The following is a 24,389-nucleotide window of genomic DNA, read 5'->3' on the forward strand; positions in this document are numbered from 1 at the left end:
TCATGGTTCAGCACCAACAGCTTATATTTAATCCTGGAGAATAATGTTAAAAAACAAAGGGGTCTTAAGACAATGTCTTGTGGTTTAGAGTCTTGGTATAACATTTACCTTTGAATTCTGAGCATTATGGAAACCTTGGAAGATTCAGGTCTTCTAGTGTTTTAATTTCTCCTTGTCACTAGTTAATATTTTTCCTAGCTCTACTACTTTTATTGATGATTTCTGTTGACTCATACAAATTCCCAAATCAAAGGATCCTTTTCCCCTTGTTGAACAAAGGACAACAAAGAAGTACATATATTGCTTGGTACAATAGAGACAATTACTCCCAAACCCTTACACCAAAGTTTCAGTTCTGTATCAACATCAAAAGGACATTGCCACTTGGTTGTCTCACCATCATGTCAAAACTTAAGATTATCTAATGTAAGAAGGGGTTGATTAAAGGAGTTCCTAATGAGCTTAGAGGGTGGAAAACAGGGATTTTTGATTGCATGTCAAGGACAGTATGGATATGCCCCTTCATTTCTCCTGGAGAATAGGTTTCACTGTTGGGGTCATCCAAAAGATGAATTGGTTGGGCCCACTGTTTTGGGAAAAGCCACCTACTTGTAGTGACCAATAAAATAGAGTTTATAGGCCCTTTTGGCCTTTTCTTTTTGGAAAGATACTATGATCACATTAGAACCATGAGTGGAACCTCTGAAGGCAGCCTTTGGGCAAAAGAACACAGCTTCTATAAGTACTCATCTGCATGACCTAGAAGAGAGTCTCTTGGACAATGCAAAATTCCTAACCCAAGACTTGAAATGGCAACGGAGTGACTGCCCAACCACAAGGCAGTTATGGAGAAGTGAATTTTGTGGCCAAGTGGTGAGAGATCCTGAGGGTTCCCATCTGAGAATCCCCAAGATTAAGAGCCTAGAATGACCTTCTAATAAGAGAAGGGAGATTTCCTCAGTAGCAGCTTCCCAGAATCTAACCTTTTTATGAGAGATGGAATATTTCCTGGGGACTTGTCTTGTGGACTGCCTTGTGAAAGGGGTTCCAAGTTCAAAAGTTTGGGTATCTGGCCTTCTATTGAAAGAAGGAGAACTTAAGAATAGCATACATGGCCCCTTATGTAGAAAGAAAGTAAAGCTAGGTTACAGAAAAGCAAAGGATTTGGATTTTGGTCTGCTAGTACTGTTTACTCAGACTATGCAGGTCTAATGGGAAAGGGATTATCTGTCTAGCAGTCCCAGGTACAGTTCCCTTCCATGGTGAGTCTAAGACTTCACAGTAGAACAATAAAGTTGGATGTCTGTATAGGTTTCTCTGTCGGGGTGAAAATGGAATGCATTGGAATTCTGGAATGTTACCTATCCAGCAACACCATGTTTTTCTGTTTGGAGGGTAATCCAAACCAGAAGTACTGATATTAGTCTGAGGGGCCCTGTAGGCACCCCTATGGAAAATGGAACTCACGGAAAAATAAGAGTACATCCTCACTGGCAACATAAAATTCATTTTCCTTCTTAGAGATATCCAAACCATAGGGTGACATTCTGAGCATAGGACTTTAAGACATTAGTAGAAAATAAGAATCATAGGAAAAAGAGAAGAATTATATTGATATGTTTTTGTATTTTCTAGGGGATAGAATGATATTTGATACCTGTGATGCTAAATGCATTTGTTAAATTGAGAACTAATAGAGCTATTTGCCTTTGTGGAAACTGAGATATGAGCCATATTTTGAGATTTCCCAAAAACTTCAGGGGAAGGCATACAAAGCTAAAAAAGATAGTGATACTTTTGATCTAGTAAAAAATACATTAAACTGAAAAAAAACCCATCAGACCCATTTCCATTTTTCATCCTTTTGCCTCCTAAGGTTCAAAACCCTGAAACTGGTTTTCTTTGACTCTTCCTCCTCTTTTGTTCTACACATCCATTTTAGCCATCAGTTCGTATGATTCTTCTATTGAAATGTCTAAATTGACCCTTCATTATCTCAACACTCTAATCCAGGTCCCAATTAACCTCATGGTTAGATAATTCAATACTTCAATAGTCTCCCTACTTACAGCCTTCCTCCATTCCTCTCCAGCCTACACAACATTATCAGATTTTATTGCAATGAATCTGTGATCTCAATGATAATGACATCCCATCCAAAATCTTATATCATAACACATTCACACCTTTCCATCCTGTGTGATTCTTGACCATGTTTGGACATAAATCTTCCATATAAAATTTTAACGTGTTGAAGTCCTTTTTCTAGATTTTAAAATATTTTATTGGTACCAGTGGGTCCTTGGACTGCTATCTTCTTCCCTCAATATATTACCAACCTGCCTCCTCTTCTATTTAACCATGACTTGGATAACTTTTATGCCACTTATTGTGCCCTAGCCATCACTGTGCTCAGTGGAACTCAACACAGTAGAATCACAGAATTTGAGAGTGAGAAGGGATTTCAAAGGCCATCTGGTCCAACCTATATGTAAATAGAATCCCCATTATAACAAACCTGACAAGTGCTCAGGAAAGGGAACCTAGCATTTCTCTTTTTTTCCAAATTCAATTTTATTTTATTTTCAGTTCTGAATTCTCTCCTTCCCAACTCTCTTCTTTCCTGACCATTGAGAAGGCAAGAAAAATAAAACCCATCACAAAAATGTATAGTCAAGCAAAACAAATTCCCACATTAGTCATGTCTAAAAAGGAAGAAAGGGAAATATGCTTCAATTCGCAACAAGTCCATTAGTTCTGTATCTGGAGGTGGATAGCATGAGTTCTTTGGAATTGTAGTAGGTCATTGTGTTGAAAAGAATTCCTAAGTCTTTCAAAGTTATTTATCTTTGCAATATTATTATAATTATATGAATTGTTCTCCTAGTTCTGTTCACTTTATTTTGCATCAGTTCATACAAGTCTCAAGTTTTTCTGAAACCATCCCCCTTCATAATTCCTTACAGCATAAAAACATTTCCTCACTTTTCACGTATAATTTGTTCAGCTACTCTCCAATTGATGAGCATCCCTTCAGTTTTCAATTCTTCGTCACCACAAAAAGAGCTGCTACAAACATTTTTTGTACAAATAAGTCCTTTTCCCCTTTTTTTGGTTGCTATTTTTGGGGCATAGAAATAGTAGTAGCATCACTGGGTATGTAGTATCAAACCATTTTGATGATTGTGGCTTTGTAGTATAGCTTGAGATCTGGTATTGCTAGGCCTCCTCCCTTCCCACTTTTTTCACTAATTCCTTTGATATTCTTGACCCTTTATTCCTCTAGATGAATTTTGTTACTATTTTAATAGCTCTATAAAGTAATCCTTTGGTAGTTTGGTTGGTGTGTCATTGAATAAGTAAATTAGTTTAGGCAGTATTGTCATTTTTATTATATTGACTCAGCCTACCCATGAGCAATGAATATTTCTCCAATGATTTAGGTTTGTATTTGTGTGGAGGGTTTTGTAATTATGTTCATGTAGTTCCTGTGTGTCTATTGGCAGGCAGACTCCCAAGAATTTTATACTGTTTGTAGTTATTTGAAATGAAATTTCTCTGTCACTTACTGCTGAATATTGTTGGTAATACAGAAATGCTGATGATTTGTGTTTTAATGGCAGCCCATTCCACTTTTGGTCATTTGTAATAGGAAGATTTTCTGACACTTAAATGAAATTGACCTCTTTGCAACTTTTTACCATTGATCCTTCCTTCTGGAGCCCAACAGAACAAGTTTAAACACTCCTCCAAATGACAGACCTTCAAATACTTGAAGACAGCTATTATTACACTCCCCCACCACCACCAATTTTCACCAAATCTTTTCTTTTCTAGGTTAAACATGCTCAGCTAATGCTCATATAACATAGACTCACAGTCTTTCACCAGCCTGATTGCACTCCTCTGAACATTCTTTAGCTTATGTCCATCTTAAATTGTAGCAACTACAATTTTACATGATCTTCAGATGAGGCCTGACTGGGGCAGAATACAGTGAGACTATTATCTCCATATTCATTGAAACTATGCCTTGAAGACCAAGATATAGCATTTCTTTGGGTTCTTTTGTTTGGCTTCCACATTACATTGCTAACTCATATTGAGTTGTAGTTCACTAAATCCTTGAGATTTTTTTTTCAGAACTAATGGCCTACCATGCTTTCTTCATATTCTACTAAGAAGTTGATATTTTAGGCCCAAGTGTGAGACTTTTCATTTATCCCTATTGAATTTTATCTTATTAAGGTTAGTGCAGTTCTCCAGTCTATCAAAATCTTTTGGATCTTGAATATACCAGTACATTAGCTATCTAATTCAGCTTAGCATTATTTGTCAATTCACAAAGCATGTCACCTATGTCTTTGGTCAAATCATTAATAAAAATTTTAGGCAGTACAGAGCCAAGCACAGATTCCTGGGGTACTCCAATGAAAACCTCTTGCCATAATGACACTTGTTGGTTAACAATCACTCTTGGAGTCTAGCCTTCCAGTCAGTTCTAACTATATTTAATTGCATCATTGTGGCCTATATTTCTCCATATTCTCAAGAAGAGTATGTGATATTTTACCAAAAGCTTTACTAAAATCTAACTACATGCACAACATTTTCTTCATCTAAGTTAGTGGAAAACAAAGGAAATGTGATTAATCTGTAAAAATCTGTTTTTAATGAGACCATGCCAATGTGTGATCATTACATCACTTTTAAGTTATTAATCATCTCTTTAATGATTCATTCTAGAATATTCCCAAGAAGTAAAGACAAGATCACTGACCAATAGTTTGCAAACTGTTCTCTTTTTTTAGAAAATCAGAGTTTTCTTTTCTCCAATTTTGTGGTACCTCTTCTGGTTTCCAGGATCTTCCAACTATCTCTGATAAGGGCTCAATCATCAACCAGTTTCTTTTAGCCCCCCAACAATGAAGTCTGTCTGGAGCAGATGACTTGAATTCATCAACATGTTGTCTTACTATCTCCTGACTTATCTTGGGCATTGACTCTCTGTTAGTAATTTCTCTTCTATCATTTCTATTGCAGAAGCCATCCTCCTCCTCAGCAGAGAAAACAGAAGGAAAATAAGAATCAAATGGCTCCACTTTCTCTTTCTTGTCTGTTACCATAGATTCCACCACTCCTATCTCTCCTTAGATACTTTTTTTTCCTCTTACTGTAGCTTAAAACTCAGCTCATTCTTAGCTGCAGCACTCCAGACACTTATTTATTTATTTATTTGTTTGTTTGTTTGTTTGTTTAGGCTAGGCAATGGGGTTAAGTGACTTGCCCAGGGTCCCACAGCCAGTAAGTGTTATGGGTCTGAGTTTGGATTTAAACTCAGGTCCTCCTGAATCCAGGGCCAGTGCTCTATCCACTGCGCCACCAAGCTTCCCCACTAGACACTTATTTTTACAGGACCATGTTATGCTCTGAGAGTCATTTATCCATTACTTTTAAAACGATCTGTCTCTTCAGACAAATCCCATTTTTACTTCTCAGTAGAAGGGACTGTTTTTGGATTTTTGTTCTCAGCATGTTGTCTACCTCTTGGGCTAACTTCCTTTGAATCATTTTAGTCCATTATTATCTTACCTATATTTTCGATCTCTTTGAAATCTGCTTTACCAAAATCTAGTGTGAATGTCATACTATGCCAGGATTTCCTCTACTTCTCTATCACAAACTCTAGGATGAGAATCAGATTAGAGTCAGATCCAGGATAGAATTTCCCCTTGTTGGTTCCTCTTCCTTTTGAAGGCTAAAATTATCATTACAGCAGATCAAGAAGTTATGTGCTCTGCTTTTGTCAAGGAGAGAGAGACAGCTCTTGAAGATGTCTAGATGTTTGAAGTCCCCCATTAGTACCATATCATACCCCAAAGTGAATCTATGTCTCCTTTCAGTATTGGTAATCCAATGACAAAATCATTTCTGTTTTTCCTTTCCTTGACCTTAACCCAAAGACTCTCCATTAAGCTTTCTCCTCTGGTCCTTCGATTCCTTTACTTGAGGATACTTTCTTGATATATACCGTTACTCCTTCCCCTTTTACCTATCCTGTTTCTTTTCTATCCAGAGCACAGTCCAATCATGGGTTTCATCACACCAAGTTTCAGTGAGATATGAGGTCAAATTTATTTTGGGTATCTCTATACAGATATTTGAAGCCATTGGCTTTTCTATTTTTTTGGATTTTGTCTCCTACGAACTTTTGGTATTTCAACTTCTTTTCTTCTCCTTCATGTAGCTACTTTACAGTACCTAGTTTGGGGGATATATGTAAACAATTTTGCCCTTTTCCATATCCATTTTAGTTTGAAGACTTTTTTATTGGATTTGCAAGGCACCTAGAAAATATAATCCTACCAGCCCTTGTTAGGTATATGCTATCTCTAGCTAGGAATCTGTTATTTCTATATTTTAAGCCATAGTCCATAAGTCCAAATCCTTTTCTGAGAGACTGCCTTCTTAGCCAGCTGTTCGCTTCCCAAATTATTTTTTCTTTTCTGTATTCTATCCAACAATGAGGAAAATACAACTTGTGCTCCTGCATTCTTCAGTTTCTTGCCCAAGATTTCATCATTGAAAAAGCAGTATACTAAGTGGCAGGATAATATCTGAAGTTAATATTAGCATTTATATATCATGTCTAGTTATGCCCACCATGAATCTTTCCATTGTCCTTTGGGTCTCTCAAAATGTTCATTCTTATGAAAGTGTGATGGTCCATGATTTGCAACCATATAGCATTGCCAGAATCTCTATGCAATTTTCCAAATACAATACAACCCATATGCTTCCTCCTATTTAATTCTTGGCCCAGCTCATATGCAATTCCTCACACACACACACACACACACACACACACACACACACACACACAAATATAAAGTTGGACTAACTCAAAGGGTTGCCCATCTAGTTGCATGTCATAATTCAGACAACTGGCATTTTTTTCTTATTTCGTCTTTCTTTGTGGCTTGTTAGGCCAATCTATTTTTAGTTGTTGTGGATATAATTGAGGAATACTATAATAGTTTTAGATTAATGCATTTAGCACAATGGCAAATAGAAGCATTTACCTTACTTTGAACCTTTCCATCACCTTATTACTTTTCTAAGCAAGTTCCTTAGACTGAATCTCTGGTGATTTTGCTTTTCAAAGATTCCCTTTGATGTGTTCAATTAATCAGTAAGTATTTAATCAGAATTTACTATGTTAACTTTCAAACAGAAAGACAACTAAATATTTCTAAAGGGCCTTGCCCTCAGCAGCCCTAAAAGCGGCTTGACTGATGGCCAGAAAAGTAAAATGTAATGATTACTCTGAACCTAAAACCATCAACTAGTTGGAGTGGGAAGGGGAAAATTGTTGTTGTACATGAAGTGAGTGCTTGAAAAATGCCAGTTTAATTAAATGGATTAGAAAGGTAATTTCATATATATAAATAAGGAGTCTCCTTATCACATATCCAATGGAACAGGGAAAATGTTTGCACACTGGTAGTTCTTCATTAGGGGCATTAGGCATATCACTTGTTTTCTTTAGTGTAGTGCCTACTGCCATCTTACGAAGAACAGTGAGTTTGCTTAACCACATCTGGTCTGCCTGAAAAGATGGGAACCTGAAGAAACCACTAGTCTCAAAACTCTTCAGCCAGTCTCTTTTTGAGAGATTCATGGGGAGGGAGGAAGGGAAAGAGACAGACAGACAGAGAGACAATAGTTTTTCATAATCTCACATCTTACCTCATTTGTTTCCCGTTGTGCAGCTTTCCTGACAGTCTCTCTCTCAGACTGAAACTGCTTTCTCAAAGAATCTATGCGTTCAGCAGTCATCTCAGCTTGCATTTTGGATTCCTCAGCCACCTGTTCCCTATTTATTTTGAGGGGAGGAAGGATTATGAATCATCTTTAGAAATTAATCTTAGTTAACTTTATTAAAGGAAACTTCATATAAAAGTGAACAATACCTACTTTCAGAAAGATTATGGGAATAGCATTCCAACCCTAAAACAAATACAGGATCAAAACATCTTAGAAATTAGAGGTCATTTACCCCATCCTACCAAGAAATCTCCCCCAAGTAGCCTTGTAGCCTCCACTTGAAAGTCAACAGTGATGAGGAACCCAGTACTTTCTAAGGCAGCCCATTCTATTTCATGACTTTTAATTGTCAGGAATTTTGTCCTTACATCAGACTCTGATTCTTTGACACTTCTACCTATTCCAGTTCTGCCCTTTGGGCCCAAGAAGAACATGTCTAATCCCACTTCCAAATGACAACACTTTTTTTTTTTAGGCAATTGGGGTTAAGTGACTTGCCCAGGGTCACACAGCTAGTAAGTGTCCAGTGTTTGGTCTGAGGCTGGATTTGAACTCAGGTCTTCCTGACTTCAGGGCCGGTACTCTATCCACTGTGCCACCTAACTGCCCCAAATGACAACACTTCTAAAACGAATCTGTTAAAGGAAACAGGCCTGGAAGACTTTATTTGATCCTGGAGGCCATATTTTGAGCTACTTGAACTTATTGAGTGGGGTGTGTGTGACATGACCAGACCTTCACTTTAGGAGAATCATTTTAGAGGATGAATGCAGGAAGGAAAGAATGAAGAACAGAGTGGGGAGAGACTTGAAGCAGGCAGACCAATTAGCAACTTCCTGTATAAATTAAGGGGTGAAGTGAGGAGGGCCTGTTCTAGAGTAGCAGCAGTGTCGGAGGGAAGAAGGGGTATATTTGAGAGATGTTGTAAAGGTGAAATCAAAAGTCCTTGCTAACAGATTGGATTGTGTGTGTAGGGGGGGAGTCAAAGACAGTGAAGAGTCAAGGATGACACCAAGGTTCTGAGTCTCAGGGACTGGATGGTGTTGTCCTCTAGGGAAGATGGGCAGGGGGAAGATTTAAGGAGGAAAATAATGAATCCTGTTTGAGACATATTGAGTTTCATATGTCTACTGGATATCCAACTAAAAGGCAGTTGGAAATGCAAGATTGGAGGTCAGCAGAGAGACTGAGGGTGGGATTGGTAGATCTGAGAATCATCAGCATAGAGATGGTTATTAAATCCAGGGAAGCTAATGAGATCATCAAGTGAAGTAGTATAGAGGGAAAATAGAGGCTAAGAACTGATCCCTGAGGGATACCTACTAGGTAAAGAAGATTGGGATTTCACCTTTTTCCTATAAATATTCCCATCAAATGCTCTTCGTTGATTCATTTTGCCTTTCAGTGGTCTTTCCTCTCATCCCTATGGCTATGATTAAGTATCTGACCTCCCAAATCTTGTTTCTCTTTGCTTTTTCCTTTTTCCTTTCCTTTCTCCTCTAATCTTTTTATCTCCCTTTTTTATCTCTCTTAATATGCATCTCACTTCTTTCCTCATGAGGGCAAACTTAAGTAGATGACTCCCTAAAATAGTTCCCTTTCCTTTTCAGGCTGATTCCTGAAATTCTACATTATAGCTTAAGCCAAACATTCTTAGGGCTGGAATAAAATTCAAAGGCCACCTAGTCCAACTGATGTCTGAAGAAGAATCCCCTCTACCATGTTCCTAACAAGTGGCCATCCAGTCTTTGCTTTGAAGACCACAAGTGAAGGGGAGATAACTACTTCCAAAGACTTTCATTTCACTTTTTGTTCTGTTACAAAGTTTTTTCTTATATCATGCATAAGTCCCCTTTGTGGCAACTTCCAATCATTACTTCTACTTTTGCCTTCTGGGGTCAAGCAGAAGCCTAATTCTTTTTCCCCATCTCCACCACTTTCCAAATACTAGAAGACAGTCACCACATTTCCCCTAAGTCTTATCTTGTCTATTCCAACTACTGTGCCTTCTACTGTTCTGAATGTGGCTTAGTCTTGATCACCTTCTTCTGGATGCACTTCAGGGTGTAATTCCTAAAGAATGGCATCCAGAAATGTACACAAAACTCCAACATTCTATGAACAATACTTCTTTCTAAAAAATTTAAAAATCACAAACCAGAAAAATTAAACACAAACATAGCCATACATATCTTATGGCACAATAATATGTTATTAAATTCACATGCCACAATTTGTTCAACCATTCCCCAACAGATGATATACCCATTTTAAGTTCTTGACCACAAAAAAAAAATGCTGCTATAAATATTTTTGTACATATAGGTCCTTTTCTTTTTCCTTTGATCTCTTTAGGGTATATGTCTAATACTGGTATCACCAGACTAAAGTTATGGTTTAACACTTTTTTAGGTATAGTTCAAAATTGTTTTCCAGAATAGAAATGAATTGACTGGATAGTAGATTAGCTTTATCAATAGTTCATTAGTTTGCTTGTCCTTCCTCAGTCCCCCCAACAATTGTTAAGAGGGAATCTCAGAGTTGTTTTTAATTTGTATTTCTCTTATTATTAGTGATTTGGAACATTTTATTCAAATGGTTGATGATAACTTGTATATTTTTCTCCTTGAGAACTGTTAGAACTATAGCTTTTAATGAATGTTAAAATTCTATTCCCTGTTTTCTTGTTGCTCTATTGCAGTTTATTACATTGAGCTTAAAGTCCATTAAACATTTTCAGATTTTTTTCCAGATGAACTATTGTCTAGACATGTTTCTCCAGTCTTGTACTTGTGAAGTTGATTTTATGAATGGGATGGGATTTTGCATTTATACTTATTAAATTTAATCTTATAGACTCAACCCATTATTCTAATCCAGATATTTGAGGGTTGTTTCTGTCATCTAAAAACTTTGTATTATCTGAAAATTTGACAAACATGTCATTTATATTTTAATTTATATCATGGATGAAAAATGGTGAATAGTACAAGGTTAAGCATAGATCACTGGGTCACTCTATTAGAGAGGCCTTTCCTCAAATGAATATTAATCTATTAATGAATTTTCTGGGGAAAGTAATTTAACCAGTTCTGAATCCATCTAACTACATTATTTTTTAGTTATATTGACCACAAGGTAGCATGAGAGACTCTGTCAAATGATATGCTGAAATTTAGGTATACTGCTATGCCTAAAGTATTCTTTTGATTTACTAATCTAATAATCCCATTAAAAAAGGAAAGGCAAGAAGCATTTATTAAGCACTTACTATATGCCAGGCATTGTGCTAAGCACTAGAGATTAAATACAAGCAAAAGAAAAACAGAAACTCAGACCTTAATGGGGTAGATGAATAGCTGAGGCATGGGGGAGCTAAAGAGATGAGGTATCTCCACAAGGGCACAATGTGGAGGTCAGAAGCAAAGCAGACGGGAAATGAAGACTGTCCAGCTTGGGTCTCTTCTCCAAATAGAAACTGTGGGAGGACCTCACCAATGAAAGGCGATCAGCATGATGGAGAGATGTTCAAGGGAGAGGAGGTCACAGGGGTTGAGGGGCTGATGGATGTTCCACCATGAGGAGACCCCAGGCTCTGAGTCATGGTGTTAAAGTTCATAAAACCAGGGGCAAAGCTGGGAAGAAAAATGATGTTAGTTTGCCATGTCCTGTTCTTAATGAAGCCATGCTGCTTTTTAATGATCACTGCCTTCCTAATGGCCAACTGTTCACTCAAACAAACAAACAAAACCACTCATTCATTCCTTTAAAAATATTGAAGAAATTTAGAAAGAATTACAGTCAAGCTCACCAGTTTATAGTTTATATTATCTTCCCTTTTCAATTTTTGAAAATGAAGTTAAATTTTGTTCTCCAGTCCTGTGGCACTTCTCATACTCTAAAATTGCTCAAAGATTATGCACAGTGACTTAGCAATCATAGCTGTCAGTTCTCTTAGTGCTCAAAGGTGTGTGGGCCTGTTGGCTTGAAGTCATTGAGGGCATTTAGATGTTCTCTTGCCATCTCACTCATCTTATATATATCTATTTCTTGTTAACCATTTTTTTGTTATAATCTGCCAGACAACAGATTGTTCTCCTTGTCCAAAAAGACGAGAAAAAAAAGAGCCCAATGGTTCCATTTCTTCTCAGTTGTTTGTTACTGTCCCAGCTATCAGCAACATGGTCCTTCCTCATCTCTGACCTTCCTTATGTGCCCCAAATAGCTTTTTTAAATTTAATTTTTTAATTTTTTTCTCAACTACATGTAAAAGTTATTTTTAACATTATTTTTAAAATATTTGAATCCCAAATTCTCTCCCTCCCTCTCATTCCTACCCCCTCCTCAAGAAGGCAAGCATTTTACTATAGATTATACATGTGCAGTCATGCAAAACATATTCCTTATTAGCCAAAAAGCTCCAAGAAAAATAAAGTAAAAAATATGCTTCAATCTTCATTCAGACTTCATCAGTTCCTTCTCTGGAATTGAATAACATTTTTAATTTCAAGTCCTTTGGAATTGTCTTGGATCATTATATTTCAAAGAATAGTTAAGTCATTCAGAGTTGATCATCTTTACAATATTGCTGTTACTATATACAACGATATTGTGTACTGATTCTGCTCACTTCACTTTGCATTAGTTCATATAAGTCTTTCCAGATTTCTCTGAGAGCATCCTGATCTTCATTTCTTATAGCACAATAGTATTCCATCACAACCATATACCACAACTTGTTCATCCATTTCCCCAATTGATATGCATCCCTTAAATTTCCAATTCTTTGCCGCCACAAAAAGAACTGCTATAAATATTTTTTTGTACAAATAGGTCTTTTTCCTTTCTCTTTGATCTCTTTGAGATACAGACCTAGTAGTGGTAATGCTGGGTCAAAGATTATGTGCAGCTTAATAGCCCTTTGGGCATGGTTCCAAATTGTTCTCCAGAACGGTTGGATCAGTTCACAATTCCACCAACAGTGCACTGGTGTCTCTGCAACACCTGTCATTTAAATTTTCTGTCATATTAGCCAATCTGATAGGTGTGAGGTGGAACCTCAGAGTTACTTTAATTAACATTTCTTTAACTGATAGTGATTTAGAGCATTTTTTCATGTGACTATTGATAGCTTTGATTTCTTCTGAAAATTACCTTTGACCACTCATTAATTGGTGAATGAAATATATCCTTATAAACTTGATTCAGTTCTTTATATGTTTCAGAAATGAGCCCTTAATTAGAGAAACTTGTAAAAAGAAATTTCCCAGAGGCAGCTAGGTGGTGTAGTGGATAGAGTACTGGCCTTGGAGTCAGCAGGACCTGAGTTCAAATCTGGCCTCAGACACTTGTCACTTATTAGCCGTGTGACCCTGGGCAAGTCATTTAACCCCAGCTGTCTCACTAAAAAAAAATTCCCCTCAATTTCCTGCTCTCCTTCTAATATTGGCTGCATTCGTTTTTTGCAAAATCTTTTGCAAAAACTTGGCACTGTCCACTAGATTGCAAAAGAACAGTTTATGTCCCAGTCTTAATGAAGGGCAACACCAAGGAATGTTCAAATTACCAAACAATTGCACTCATTTCACACACCAGCAAGGTTATGCTTAAGATTCTGCAAACTAGGCTTCAGCAATATGTGAACCAAGAATTACCAGAAGTGCAGAGGAACTATAGACCAAACTGCCAACATTCACTGGATTATGGAGACAGCAAGGGAATTCCAGAAAAAAAATCTACTTTTGCTTCATTTACTACACTAAAGCCCTTGACTGCATGAATCATAACAAATGTGGCAAGTCCTCAAAGAGATGGGAGTACCAGATCATCTTACTTGTCTTCCAACGAACCTGTAAGTGGGTCAGGAAGCAACAGTTAGAACTGAGCATGGAACACTGATTGGTTTAAGATTGGGAAAGAAGTACAACAAAGCTGTATGTTGTCACCTTATTTAACTTATATGCAGAAAATATCACGTGAAATGTGAGACTGGACAAATTAAAAGCCAGAATCAAGGTTGCTAGGGAAAAAAAGCAACAATCTCAGATATGCATATGATATCACTCTGATGGCAGAAAGTGAAGAAGAATTAGGAAGCCTCTTAATAAGGGTGAAAGAAGAGAGTGTAAAAGCTGGATTGAAGTATGACATTAAAAAAGGTGAGATCATGGCAACTGGTCTCATCACTTCCTGACAAACAGAAGGAGAAAAAAATGGAAGCAGTGTCAGATTTCACATTCTTAGTCTCAAAGATCTTTGCAGATGGTGACTGCAGCCATGAAATTAAAAGATGCTTGCTCTTTGGAAGGAAAGCTATGGAAAATTTGGATAGCAAAAGCAGAATCCCCTTGTTGACAAAGGTCCATAGAGTCAAAAGTATGGTTGTTCCAGCAGCAATGTTTGGCTGTAACAGTTGAACTACAAGGAAAGCTGAGTGTTACAGAACTGATGCTATTGATGCTTTCAAATTATGGTGCTAGTGAAGACTATTGAGAATCCTTTGGATAGCAAGGAGATCAAATCAGTCAATACCTAAAGAAATTAATTCAGACTACTCATTGGAAGGACAAATACTGAAGGTGAAGCTTAAATACTTTGGTCACATAATGAGGAGACAGGACTCAAAAAATGAAGGGCCTGGAGTGATATGGTCTATGGGGTCATTAAGAGTCAGAAACAACTAATAACAAATTCTATCTCTCTCTTGTTTAGTCATAAATTCTTCCATTATCCATAGATATGACAAGTTAAATATTCCATGCTTCTTTGATTTGTTATTGATATATCACCCTTTATGTCTAAATCATGTGCCCATTTTGACCTTGTCTCAGTATACAGTGTGAGAGGTTGGTCTATACCTAGTTTCTGTCAAACTGCTTTCCAGTTTTCTCAGCAATTTTTGTCAAACAGTGAGTTCTTATCTCAAAAGGTTGGATCTTTGCATTTATCAAACACTAGATTACTATGGTCTTTTACCATACTATGTATTATATATCTAATCTATTCCACTGCTCCATCACTCTATTTCTTAGACAGTAGCAGACTGTTTTGGTGACTATCATTTTGTAATACAGTTTGACTGTACAAAATTGACTCAAAAAAGGAATAACATATAAACTCAGTTGGGTACAGAAATCTATCTTACCTTACAGAAAAATAGGAGAAAGAGATGGGGGAGGGTGGGTTTGCTGATAGAAAGGAACTCCAGAACCTGCTGCTGCCACTGAAACAGCTGTTTCCAAGGCTTGCTGCTGCCTTTCTGGAGCTTGGCCTGTGCTGTGCTGCACTGCACTCTAGGGCTGACCACCATCCTGGTGACATAGACCTTTCCTGCTTACCTCCTAAGTTGTTTTGGGCTAGAATATTGTTTCACCTTGACCTTTTGTTGGTTCTGCCACTCCAGAATTCAATTTGAGGTGTTATATTAAAGCTGTTTAGAGGGGAATTTAGGAGAGTTCAGGTGAGTTCTTGCCTTTCCTCTGCACTTGTAGCTCTGCCTCCTCTCTAAAGTAGTTTTTTAAATAGACTTTTTATCTTTTTCTTGTTTAATCTCCTATAGATGTCTTTTTAAAATCTAAGTTGGTATTTGTACATTTACATTGTACACTTACATTGGTTTCTTTTGGCAGCTCCTTCTTTTCTTCTTCATCAAAATAATTTCCACTTCTCTCTTATGAATTTAATTCTTATATGTTTTCTATCCCTTCTAGGATGACTTCCTCTGTTGAATATGAGGCTTGAAATCCTACCTATCCTTTTATACCTTATTTGAAATCCATTTTCCCCAAATTCAGGCTGCACAGGGGGCTATAACTGGTTTTTCTTTCCTTTTCTACTGTGAATTCTAAGACGGAGTGGTCATTTTTACCCTAGGAACCAGTTTCTTTTTGTTGGTAAGGATCAGGTCCAGGACAGCAGTTTCTCTTGTCACACCCTCCAGATTTGAAGATTTATTGTCTACTGTTCCTAGCAGAAAGAACTGAAGCAGAATTCTGGGTAGCAAGCCTCGATGTCTCTTAAAATACCCTATCACTGCTTTATTGTGTCCTGATGTCCAGCTTCTGAAGTTTCTCAAACTTGTTAATGTCTTCCTTTTCACCAGGTGTACCATAGCGTACTCCAAAAATATTGCTTCTGTTTCTCCATTCAGTGATCTTCACCCAAATGCTTCCTATCGTTCTTGATGTCTTCAAATTTGTTATTTCTTCAAATGAATATCTAATTAGCATACAATGTTGGACCCTCCTTTTTATCTATTATGCTTCTTTTGTTAAAAGCAAAAATATTTCATTAAAACATATAGAAATATAAATAAGGAAAACTCCTCTCTTTTCACAGGGATATGTTTTCCCTAAAATTCATATGTGATCAGCAGAAGAGAGAAGAAATGTGGTCAACAATCACATATGAGAAAAACAACATGCAAAGAGAACCAGAGCATCTCAAGCTCCCAGGACTGACTCCTAGAGGGAAAACTGCTCTTTGTTTCTGTACTAATCCTGTTCTATCTAGTTATCTTCTCTGGTAATATTGCCCTCTACTACAATAGCAGGAAAGACTAAACTCAAATTTACACCAAACACAAACTAAGAAGACAAAATGTAAAAATAGCTACAAGTAAAGCCTTAAAGAAAAGAATACTTTAAAAAACAAAACTGGCCTAATGGTAAGAGACACAAAAATTTACTGAAGAACAGAACTCTTGAGAAAGAAGAATTGGGAAAATGGAAGAAGACATACAAACTGTCACTGAAGAAAATAATTCCATAAAAATTAGAATTGGGCAAGTGGAAGCTAATGACTCCATGAGACATCAAGAAACAATAAAACAAAGTCAAAAGAATGAAGAAATAGAAGAAAACATGAAATATCTCATTAGAAAAACAATTGACCTGAAAAATAAATCAAGGAGAGATCATTTAAGAATTATTGGACTACATGAAAGCCATGATCAAAGAAAGAGCCTAGACATCGTATTTCAAGAAATTATCAATGAAAATTTTCCCATTATCCTAGAACCAAAAGGTAAAATAGAAATTGAAAGGATCCACTGATCACCTCCTGAAAGCCATCCCAAAGTGAAAACTCATAGGAACATTATAGCCAAATTTCAGAGCTCCCAGGTCAAGGAGAAAATATTGCAAACAGCCAGAAACAAAATTCAAATATCATGGAGGCACAGTTAGCAACACACAAAATTTAGTAGCTTCCATGTTAAAGGAGCAGAGGGCTTGGAACATGATATTCGAGAAGGCAAAGGAGCTAGGATCACAACCAAGAATAACCAACCTATCCAGGAAAACTGAATATTATCCTTCAATGGAAAAAAATGACACTTAATGAAATTGAGGACTTTCAAGTATTCCTGATGAAAAGATCATAACTGAATAGAAAATATGGAATTCAAGCACAAGACTCAAGAAAAACATGAAAAGGTAAACTTGAAAGACAAACCAAAAGTGACTCAATAAGGTTAAACTGTTTACCTTCCTATATGGGAAAATAATACATGTAGCTCTGAAGAACTTTATCATTATTTGCACAGTTTAAAGGATTGCAATCTGGTGTAACAATTTTGAAGAATAATTTGGAACTATGCTCAACGGTCTATGAAAATGTGCATAATCTTTGATCCAGCAATACCACTACGATGTCTATATCCCAAAGATATCAAAGAAAAAGGAAAAGAACCTATAAATACAAAAATATTTACAGCAGCTCTTTTTGTGGTGGCAAAGGATTGGAAATTGAAGGGATCACTGTACATAGTAACAGCAATATTGTAATGATGATCAACTGTATAAGACTTAGCTACGCTTATCAATACAATGATTCAAGACAGTTTTGAAGTTCTCATGATAAAAAATGCTATACACCACCCAAGACACAACTGATGGAATTCTGAGTGCAAACTGAAGTATAAACTTTCTCACTTTCTACACTTTTCTTGCTTTTTTATGACATGGTTAATATGGAAATATGTTTGGCATTATTTCACATGTGAAACTGATATTATGTTGTTTGCCTTCTCAGTGGGTGGGGGAAGGGTAGGAGTGAATTTGGAAGCTGAAATTTTAAATAAAGAACATTAAAATTAAATGATATCTTCTTAAAAGGCCTATTATTTCTATATTTTAAACTGTGGTCTGTAAATCCAAATCTCATTCTTATATACCTTTTTCTCAATCAGCTGTTCATTTCTTACATTTGCCATACTTCATGCAACTAGAGTGATAAAACTACCTATGACCCTAAGGTCTTCAATTTCTTATCAAGGAATGATTAATATACAGTAATGATCTCTAGATTTATTCTAATAGTAAAATATATTCCCACATGAATCATAAGAAATTGACAGTGGTCAACAGTTTGATAGGGTAGGATGTTCTTCCTCATCTCCTAGATAAATGCCATAGGAAAGAGTGATGGATTTGGTGTCCTAGGGTCTCGGTTTGAATTTTAGTTCTGCAACTTTGTATTTTGGGCAGATCACTTAACCTCTCTAGGCCTCAATTTTCTCAACTATATAATGAAGGAGTTAGCTTATATTGAGGGTTCTTAAGTTGGGGTCCATGAACTTGTTCTTTAAAATATTTTAATGACTGTATTTTAACCTAATCTGTCTCCTTTATGATACCCTATATTTTATTTCATGCCTTGAAAAGGATTCTGTGAAGTCCACAGACTTCAGCTAACAGTCAAAGGGATACCTGACATAAAAAGGTTAAAAACACCAGGACCAGATGGTATCTAAGGTTCCTTCCATCTCTGAATCTATGGTTCTATGATGAAAAAGATGCCTCAGCATGGAGTCACTATCATTATTTAGCTAGGTGGCATACTGGATACAAGACTGGGCTTGGAGTCATGAAGACCTGAGCTTGAATTCTGCTTTAGACATTTACTTATCATTCTTAATCTTTCAGTTTCCTCAGTGGCCTAATTTTGCTTATCTATAAAATAAGGATAATTATACTTTACAGAGTTGTTGTGAGGATCAAATGAGATAATGTATGTAAACTTTATGAACCTTAAGACACTATGTAAGTGCTATTATTTTTCCTCCTTCCTCAGGATGCTGTATTGGATGCTCTTTTTTCCTAATAATGAAATTCCTGCATTTCTTTCAGGGCAAGAAGATATTTCCTTCTGAGAAAATACAACTTCCTCCATAACAGGAAGAGTCTGATATCTGCTATTTCGCTCTAAGTGACAGAGTTCTTTTTCTACTGCTTACCTTCTTGGCCATATTTTTCTAACCTTCCACCTCAAGACACATCAGGATTCCCCTCAACACCTTAAAAATCCTTTTGTTTCATATTTTGTTCTAACACTTGGCCTACTGCGTTGCCAACAATAGGTTTCATAAATGTTTCTTGAATTGAAATATTCCTCCTATTTTTTTTTAACTAGGCAGTGGGTTTAAGTGACTTGCCTAGGGTCATACAGCTGGTAAGTGTCTGAGGCTAGATTTGAACTCAGGTCCTCCTGACTCCAGGGCCAGTGCTCTATCCACTGCACTACTTCGCTGCCCCTCCTATTTTTTTTTTTCAAAGAAAACTCAAGGAAGTGTGATAGGTTCAAAACCAGCCTCTTCTTTTTAGCTGGTCACTAGACTGGGAATTTTCCTGGAGAACCACTTAATGTCTAGCAGCCTTGTGGTTCCTAATCAAGGAGGCTGCTGTGAAGATGAAAAGAGCATATTTATGTATAGTACCTTGTAAGCCTAAAAATATTATGTATATGTTGGTTGTCATCATCTTTATCATCATTATTATCCTCATCATCATTAATCTCATCCTATTCTATTAAGTTTATAAAGAAATGGCCCTGGGACAAGTTACTACCTTGCTATTATTCTCTTATATCTAGTGTTTTGACTTCCACAAGCCAAGATGGTATAAGCATGAAATTGCTGTAACTCTCCCATATTCACTTCCAAACAAGCATAAAACAGCATCCCAAAGTGAATCTTGGAACAGCAGAAACATCAAAAAGATGGGGTGAAACAACCTTTTAGCCCAAGAAACTTGTAAGGTCAGCAGGAAAGGTCTGTCTCACTCAGGTAAAAGGAGGATGCAGTCCAGAGCAGAAAGCATCACAGCGAGCCAGCAGAAGTCCTGCCTCTGCAAACCAGTAGGAGGTTCTGAGCCCCATGTGGTGGAGCAGGCAAATGCAAACACTAGCACTTCCCACGTGCCTCAGCATAGCCAGGGAAATGGGCACATTAGCTCTGGGAACTGCCATGTACTTCAGTGTAGCCCTGGCAAACAGGCAACTGCCAGCAGTTAGACCACCAAGTGCTTCAGTATAGCCTCTGAGAAATACGTAGATGCCAATGCAGGTGCCTAAGCAAATGGGTAGACACCAGTGTCGGGAACTCTCCACATAACTCAGTAAGGTGAGGTGAAATGGTAGCTGCCAGTGCCACGTGCTTCAGCGTTGCAAACAGGCAGATGCCAATGCAAGTATACTCCATGGGCCTCAGCACACATCAGACCCCAGCACTGGGACCCCAACTCAGCACCAGACAGACTCCAGCAGCACCAGTCCTCCTCCTTCCCCACCCCTTCAGTGCAGCACCAGACATGAGGGTTGCCCATGGGCGTCAGGGCAACATCAGTGCAGCACTAGGTCAACATCCAGGCCCTGCAGCCCCTGGCACAAGAAGCTTGGGACAGTGCCTCTTCCACCCAAATTTAAAAGTAAGGGAAAAGACCCAAAAAGATGAGCAAAAAACAACAAAAAAGAATCTGACCATAGAAAATTATTATGGTGACAGGAAAGATCAAAACACAAACCCAGAAGAGGACGATAATGTCAAAGCACCTATGGACAAATCCCCAAAGAAAAATAAGAGCTGGTCTCAAGGCCAGAAAGAACTTGTGGAAGAACTTAAAAATCAAACAAAAGAGAAGAACAATTGGGAAAAAAATGAGAGTGATGCAAAAGAATTATGAAAAAAGAGTCAATAGCTTGGAAAAAAGAAAATAATTGCTTGAAAAGTAGAACTGGCCAAATGGAAAAGGAAATACAAAAGCTAACTGAGGGAAACAATTCTTTAAAAATTAGAATTGGGCAAGCGGAAGCTAATTTCTCTATGAGACATAAGGAATTAATCAAACAAAATTAAAGGAACGAAAAAATAGAAGAAAAAGTAAAATACCTCATTGGAAATACAACTGACCTGGAAAATAGATCCAAGAGAGACAGTGTTAGAATACCATTGGACTACCTGAAAGCCATAATCAAAAGAAGGACCTTGATAGCATCTTTCAAGAGATTATCAAGGAAAATTGCCCTAATATCCTGAAACCAGAAGGTAAAATAGGCATTGAAAGAATCCATTGATTACCTCAGGAAAGAAATCACCAAATAAAAACTCCAAGAAACATTATAGCCAAATTATAGAACCATCAGGTCAAGGAAAAATTACTGCAAGTGGCCAGAAACAAACAATTCAAATATCAGAGAGCCACAATCAGGATTACACAAGACTTAGCAGCTGCAACTTCAAAGGATCAGAAGTCATAAAACACTTTATTCTGGAAGGCAAAGGAGCTAGGACTACAACGAAGAATCACCTACTCAGCAAAACTGAGCTAATGCTTCAAGGAAAAAAAATGGTCATTCAATGAAATGGAAGGATTTCAAGCTTTCAAATGGAGAAGACCAGAACTGAACAAAATAACTGATCTTCAGTATCAAGACTCAAGAAAAGCATAAAAAGGTAAAAAGGAAAAACATAAGGGATTCAAGAGAGCTAAACTGTTTACGTCCCTACATGGGAAGATGATACTAGTAATTTTTTAAGAACTGTATCACTAATAGTGCAGCTAGAAGGTATATACATAGACAGAGAGTATGGGTATAAGGTGAATTTGATGGAATGACAAAAATTAATTAAAGGATGAGAAAGAGGAGTACACTGGGTGCAGAAGGAAGGGAGAGGTAGAACAGGGTAAATTATTTCATATGAAGAAGTGTAAAAGACCTATTACAGTGGAGGGGAAGATGGGAAGGTGGGCAGTGGGCATTACTTGAACCTTACTCTCATGAGAATTGGCTCAGAGAGGGAATAATATCCCCAATCAGTTGATTATAGAAATCTATCTTACCCAACAGGGAAGTAGGAGGGGAGGAGATTAAAAGGCTGGGGGTGGAGTAGACTGACAGAAGTTAGGACAGATTAGGGGAGATGCTATACAGAAGCAAAACACTGGTGAGGACAGAAAAGGTGAAAGGAGAGAATAAACAGGAGGAAAAATAGGATGGAGGGAAATACACAGTTAGCAATCGTAAGTGTGAATGTGAATGGAATCAACTCTCCCATAAAATGGAAGCAGATAGCAGAGTGGATCAAAAACCAGAACCCTACAGTATGTTTACAAGAAACACAGTTGAAGCAGAGAGACACACGCAGAGTAAAGGTAAGGGGCTGGAGCAGATTCTATTATGCTTTAGCTGACATTAAAAAAAAAAAAAAAGCAGGGATAGCAATCCTGATCTCAGACAAAGCAAAAACACAAATAGTTCTAATTAAAAGAGATAAGGAAGGAAATGAAATGAAATCACATATTTAATGTTTTAAGGAATATTATATAGCTGAATAAAATAATTCCTTTTTATAGTTGAGTAAAAATATTAGAATATCAGCTCATCCTCTATAGGATGAAAGTACCTAAATATAACTACAATAGCAGGACAACAAAAATGATATGTACCTCATTCTATTCCCATATGATTTTGATTTCTTCTGCAAGGTCTCTATATTTTGATAGCTTTTCATTCCATTTATCTTGGATATTGAGTATTTGGCATAGCAATATCAATAAAAAAAACCACTGCTTTTAACTTTTTATGGATTAGACAATTCTAAGTAACAGCTGTGTGATGTTTGTTTCCAGTATAATTCATGTATTCTTAAGGATATTTTAAGGTTTATAATTTTAGTATAGGGATTTGTAGTCTGTCAGTCTGTGAAATATAGTGAGTTTTTAGAAATCTAGTTACTGGTTCATATTTTGTGAGGCATTTGGTAGGAGCTAAGTTTTTGCTGCTGCAGTAATATGTTGCAAAAGTTCTATAATTTCTTTACATACTCTATATTAATCACCAAGTCCAGAGCCCTTAAAAGTGACTCTTCTGTAATTTCTGGTGGTTATATTTAGGGCCAAATTGCCATCATAAACCCTTCAATTTCCACAAACAAATCTGTCTGTATGACTCAGGCATTTGTTAGATGACTCTTTGTTGACATATTGTTGGCTGAGTTCATGTGGCCATTGCCCATGGATGGAGGGCCTTTTGATTCTATTCTTAGATCATAATTGTTTCATAGGCTTAATTCAGAGGTAAACCACTTTCACTTACGTAAGACAAATCCAGTGGAGTGTTATTAGCCTTTACTTTTGCTCAATGATGTCTGTTTGCCCCAAAATATTTCTTTAGGTTTTAGACCTGTTTATCATGTGATCTAAGAAAGTATATCAGTCTTCATTCTCCTATTTTGTTGAGAAAGTATTAATCTTTCTATTGTCATGTTAGGTGACAGGCTTTCTGTTTCATAATTACTATTATTACTATACGGGTTTTTGTTAGTACACTTTCCAAATCTGTTATGGTCTATTTCACAAGTCCAAAAGTATACATTAAGATCAGTATTGCATAGGTGTCAATTGCTTTAAATGTGTTCTTCCCATTCGGTTTGGATTTTATGTTATCAGTAAGTCTCAACATATTTACCCATAGCCTTCATGTATGTGTGTGTGTGTGTGTGTGTGTGTGTGTGTGTGTGCGTGTGTGTGTACTCTATTATTATTCTGTTCTCCTATTTATCAATGGATTTTAGATAGAAAAAGATCTGGACAAATTACTCTTATTCTTTTATATGTAATGTTCCATATAGACTATTGCACCAGTGAAATATTACTAATATCATCAACACCATCATTATTATCAATACTTTCTTCTCCCCGACAACTTGGAAAATGGAGAGGTATTCCACTAGCCCTTTCATCTTTTCCTAAGGGGTAAAGTATTCTTTCCTTTGTGCACACAGATTGCTTGCTGTTAGTCCTTCATTGTTGAAGAGGACCATGGCATCAGGAAGGTGATATCAAGATTTGCAAATGAATTAGATTTAAGTGAGGCAGTGCTGTGCAAAGTCACCAGCCTAACTTTCTCCTCTGGAGCCATCTAGGTCCAGTGGCAAGATATAGATAAGGACAACTGGAGATGGCCTGGGATGCAGTGGGAGTCCTTGGCCTTTTTAAGCAAAGGGCTTTCCCAGGTCTCAGTTCGTCTGAAGCAATGCCCATCCAGTGATTAAAGCTAGGTTAGAAATGAGGCAAAGAATGATCTCTTTTGATGTATATGTAGAGTCTATATCAGATTGCATGCCATCTTGGGGTGGGGGGAGAGGAGGGAGACAGAAAAAATTTTAAACTCAAAAGCTTATGGAAGTGAATGTTGAAAACTAAAAATAAATTAATTTAACAATTAAAAAAAAAAGAATGATCTCTTTTACCTAGTTAAAAAAAGTCAGTCTGGGAGGGGACTCT

At 37.0% G+C, this 24,389-nt stretch overlaps 1 protein-coding gene across 1 annotated transcript in view; it reads right to left on the bottom strand.

Annotated features, from left to right (window-relative positions):
- The window catches only part of CCDC150 (coiled-coil domain containing 150), a 120,808-nt gene that overhangs the window by 17,704 nt on the left and 78,715 nt on the right, over positions 1-24,389 (bottom strand). The window contains exon 20 of the mRNA XM_020993626.2: positions 7,750-7,876. Coding sequence (XP_020849285.1) covers positions 7,750-7,876 — 127 coding nt within the window. The remainder of the gene's footprint in view (positions 1-7,749; positions 7,877-24,389) is intronic.

This window comes from Phascolarctos cinereus, unplaced genomic scaffold, assembly GCF_003287225.1.
Source record: "Phascolarctos cinereus isolate Bilbo 61053 unplaced genomic scaffold, phaCin_HiC Scaffold_726;HRSCAF=1367, whole genome shotgun sequence".
Taxonomy (NCBI): domain Eukaryota; kingdom Metazoa; phylum Chordata; class Mammalia; order Diprotodontia; family Phascolarctidae; genus Phascolarctos; species Phascolarctos cinereus.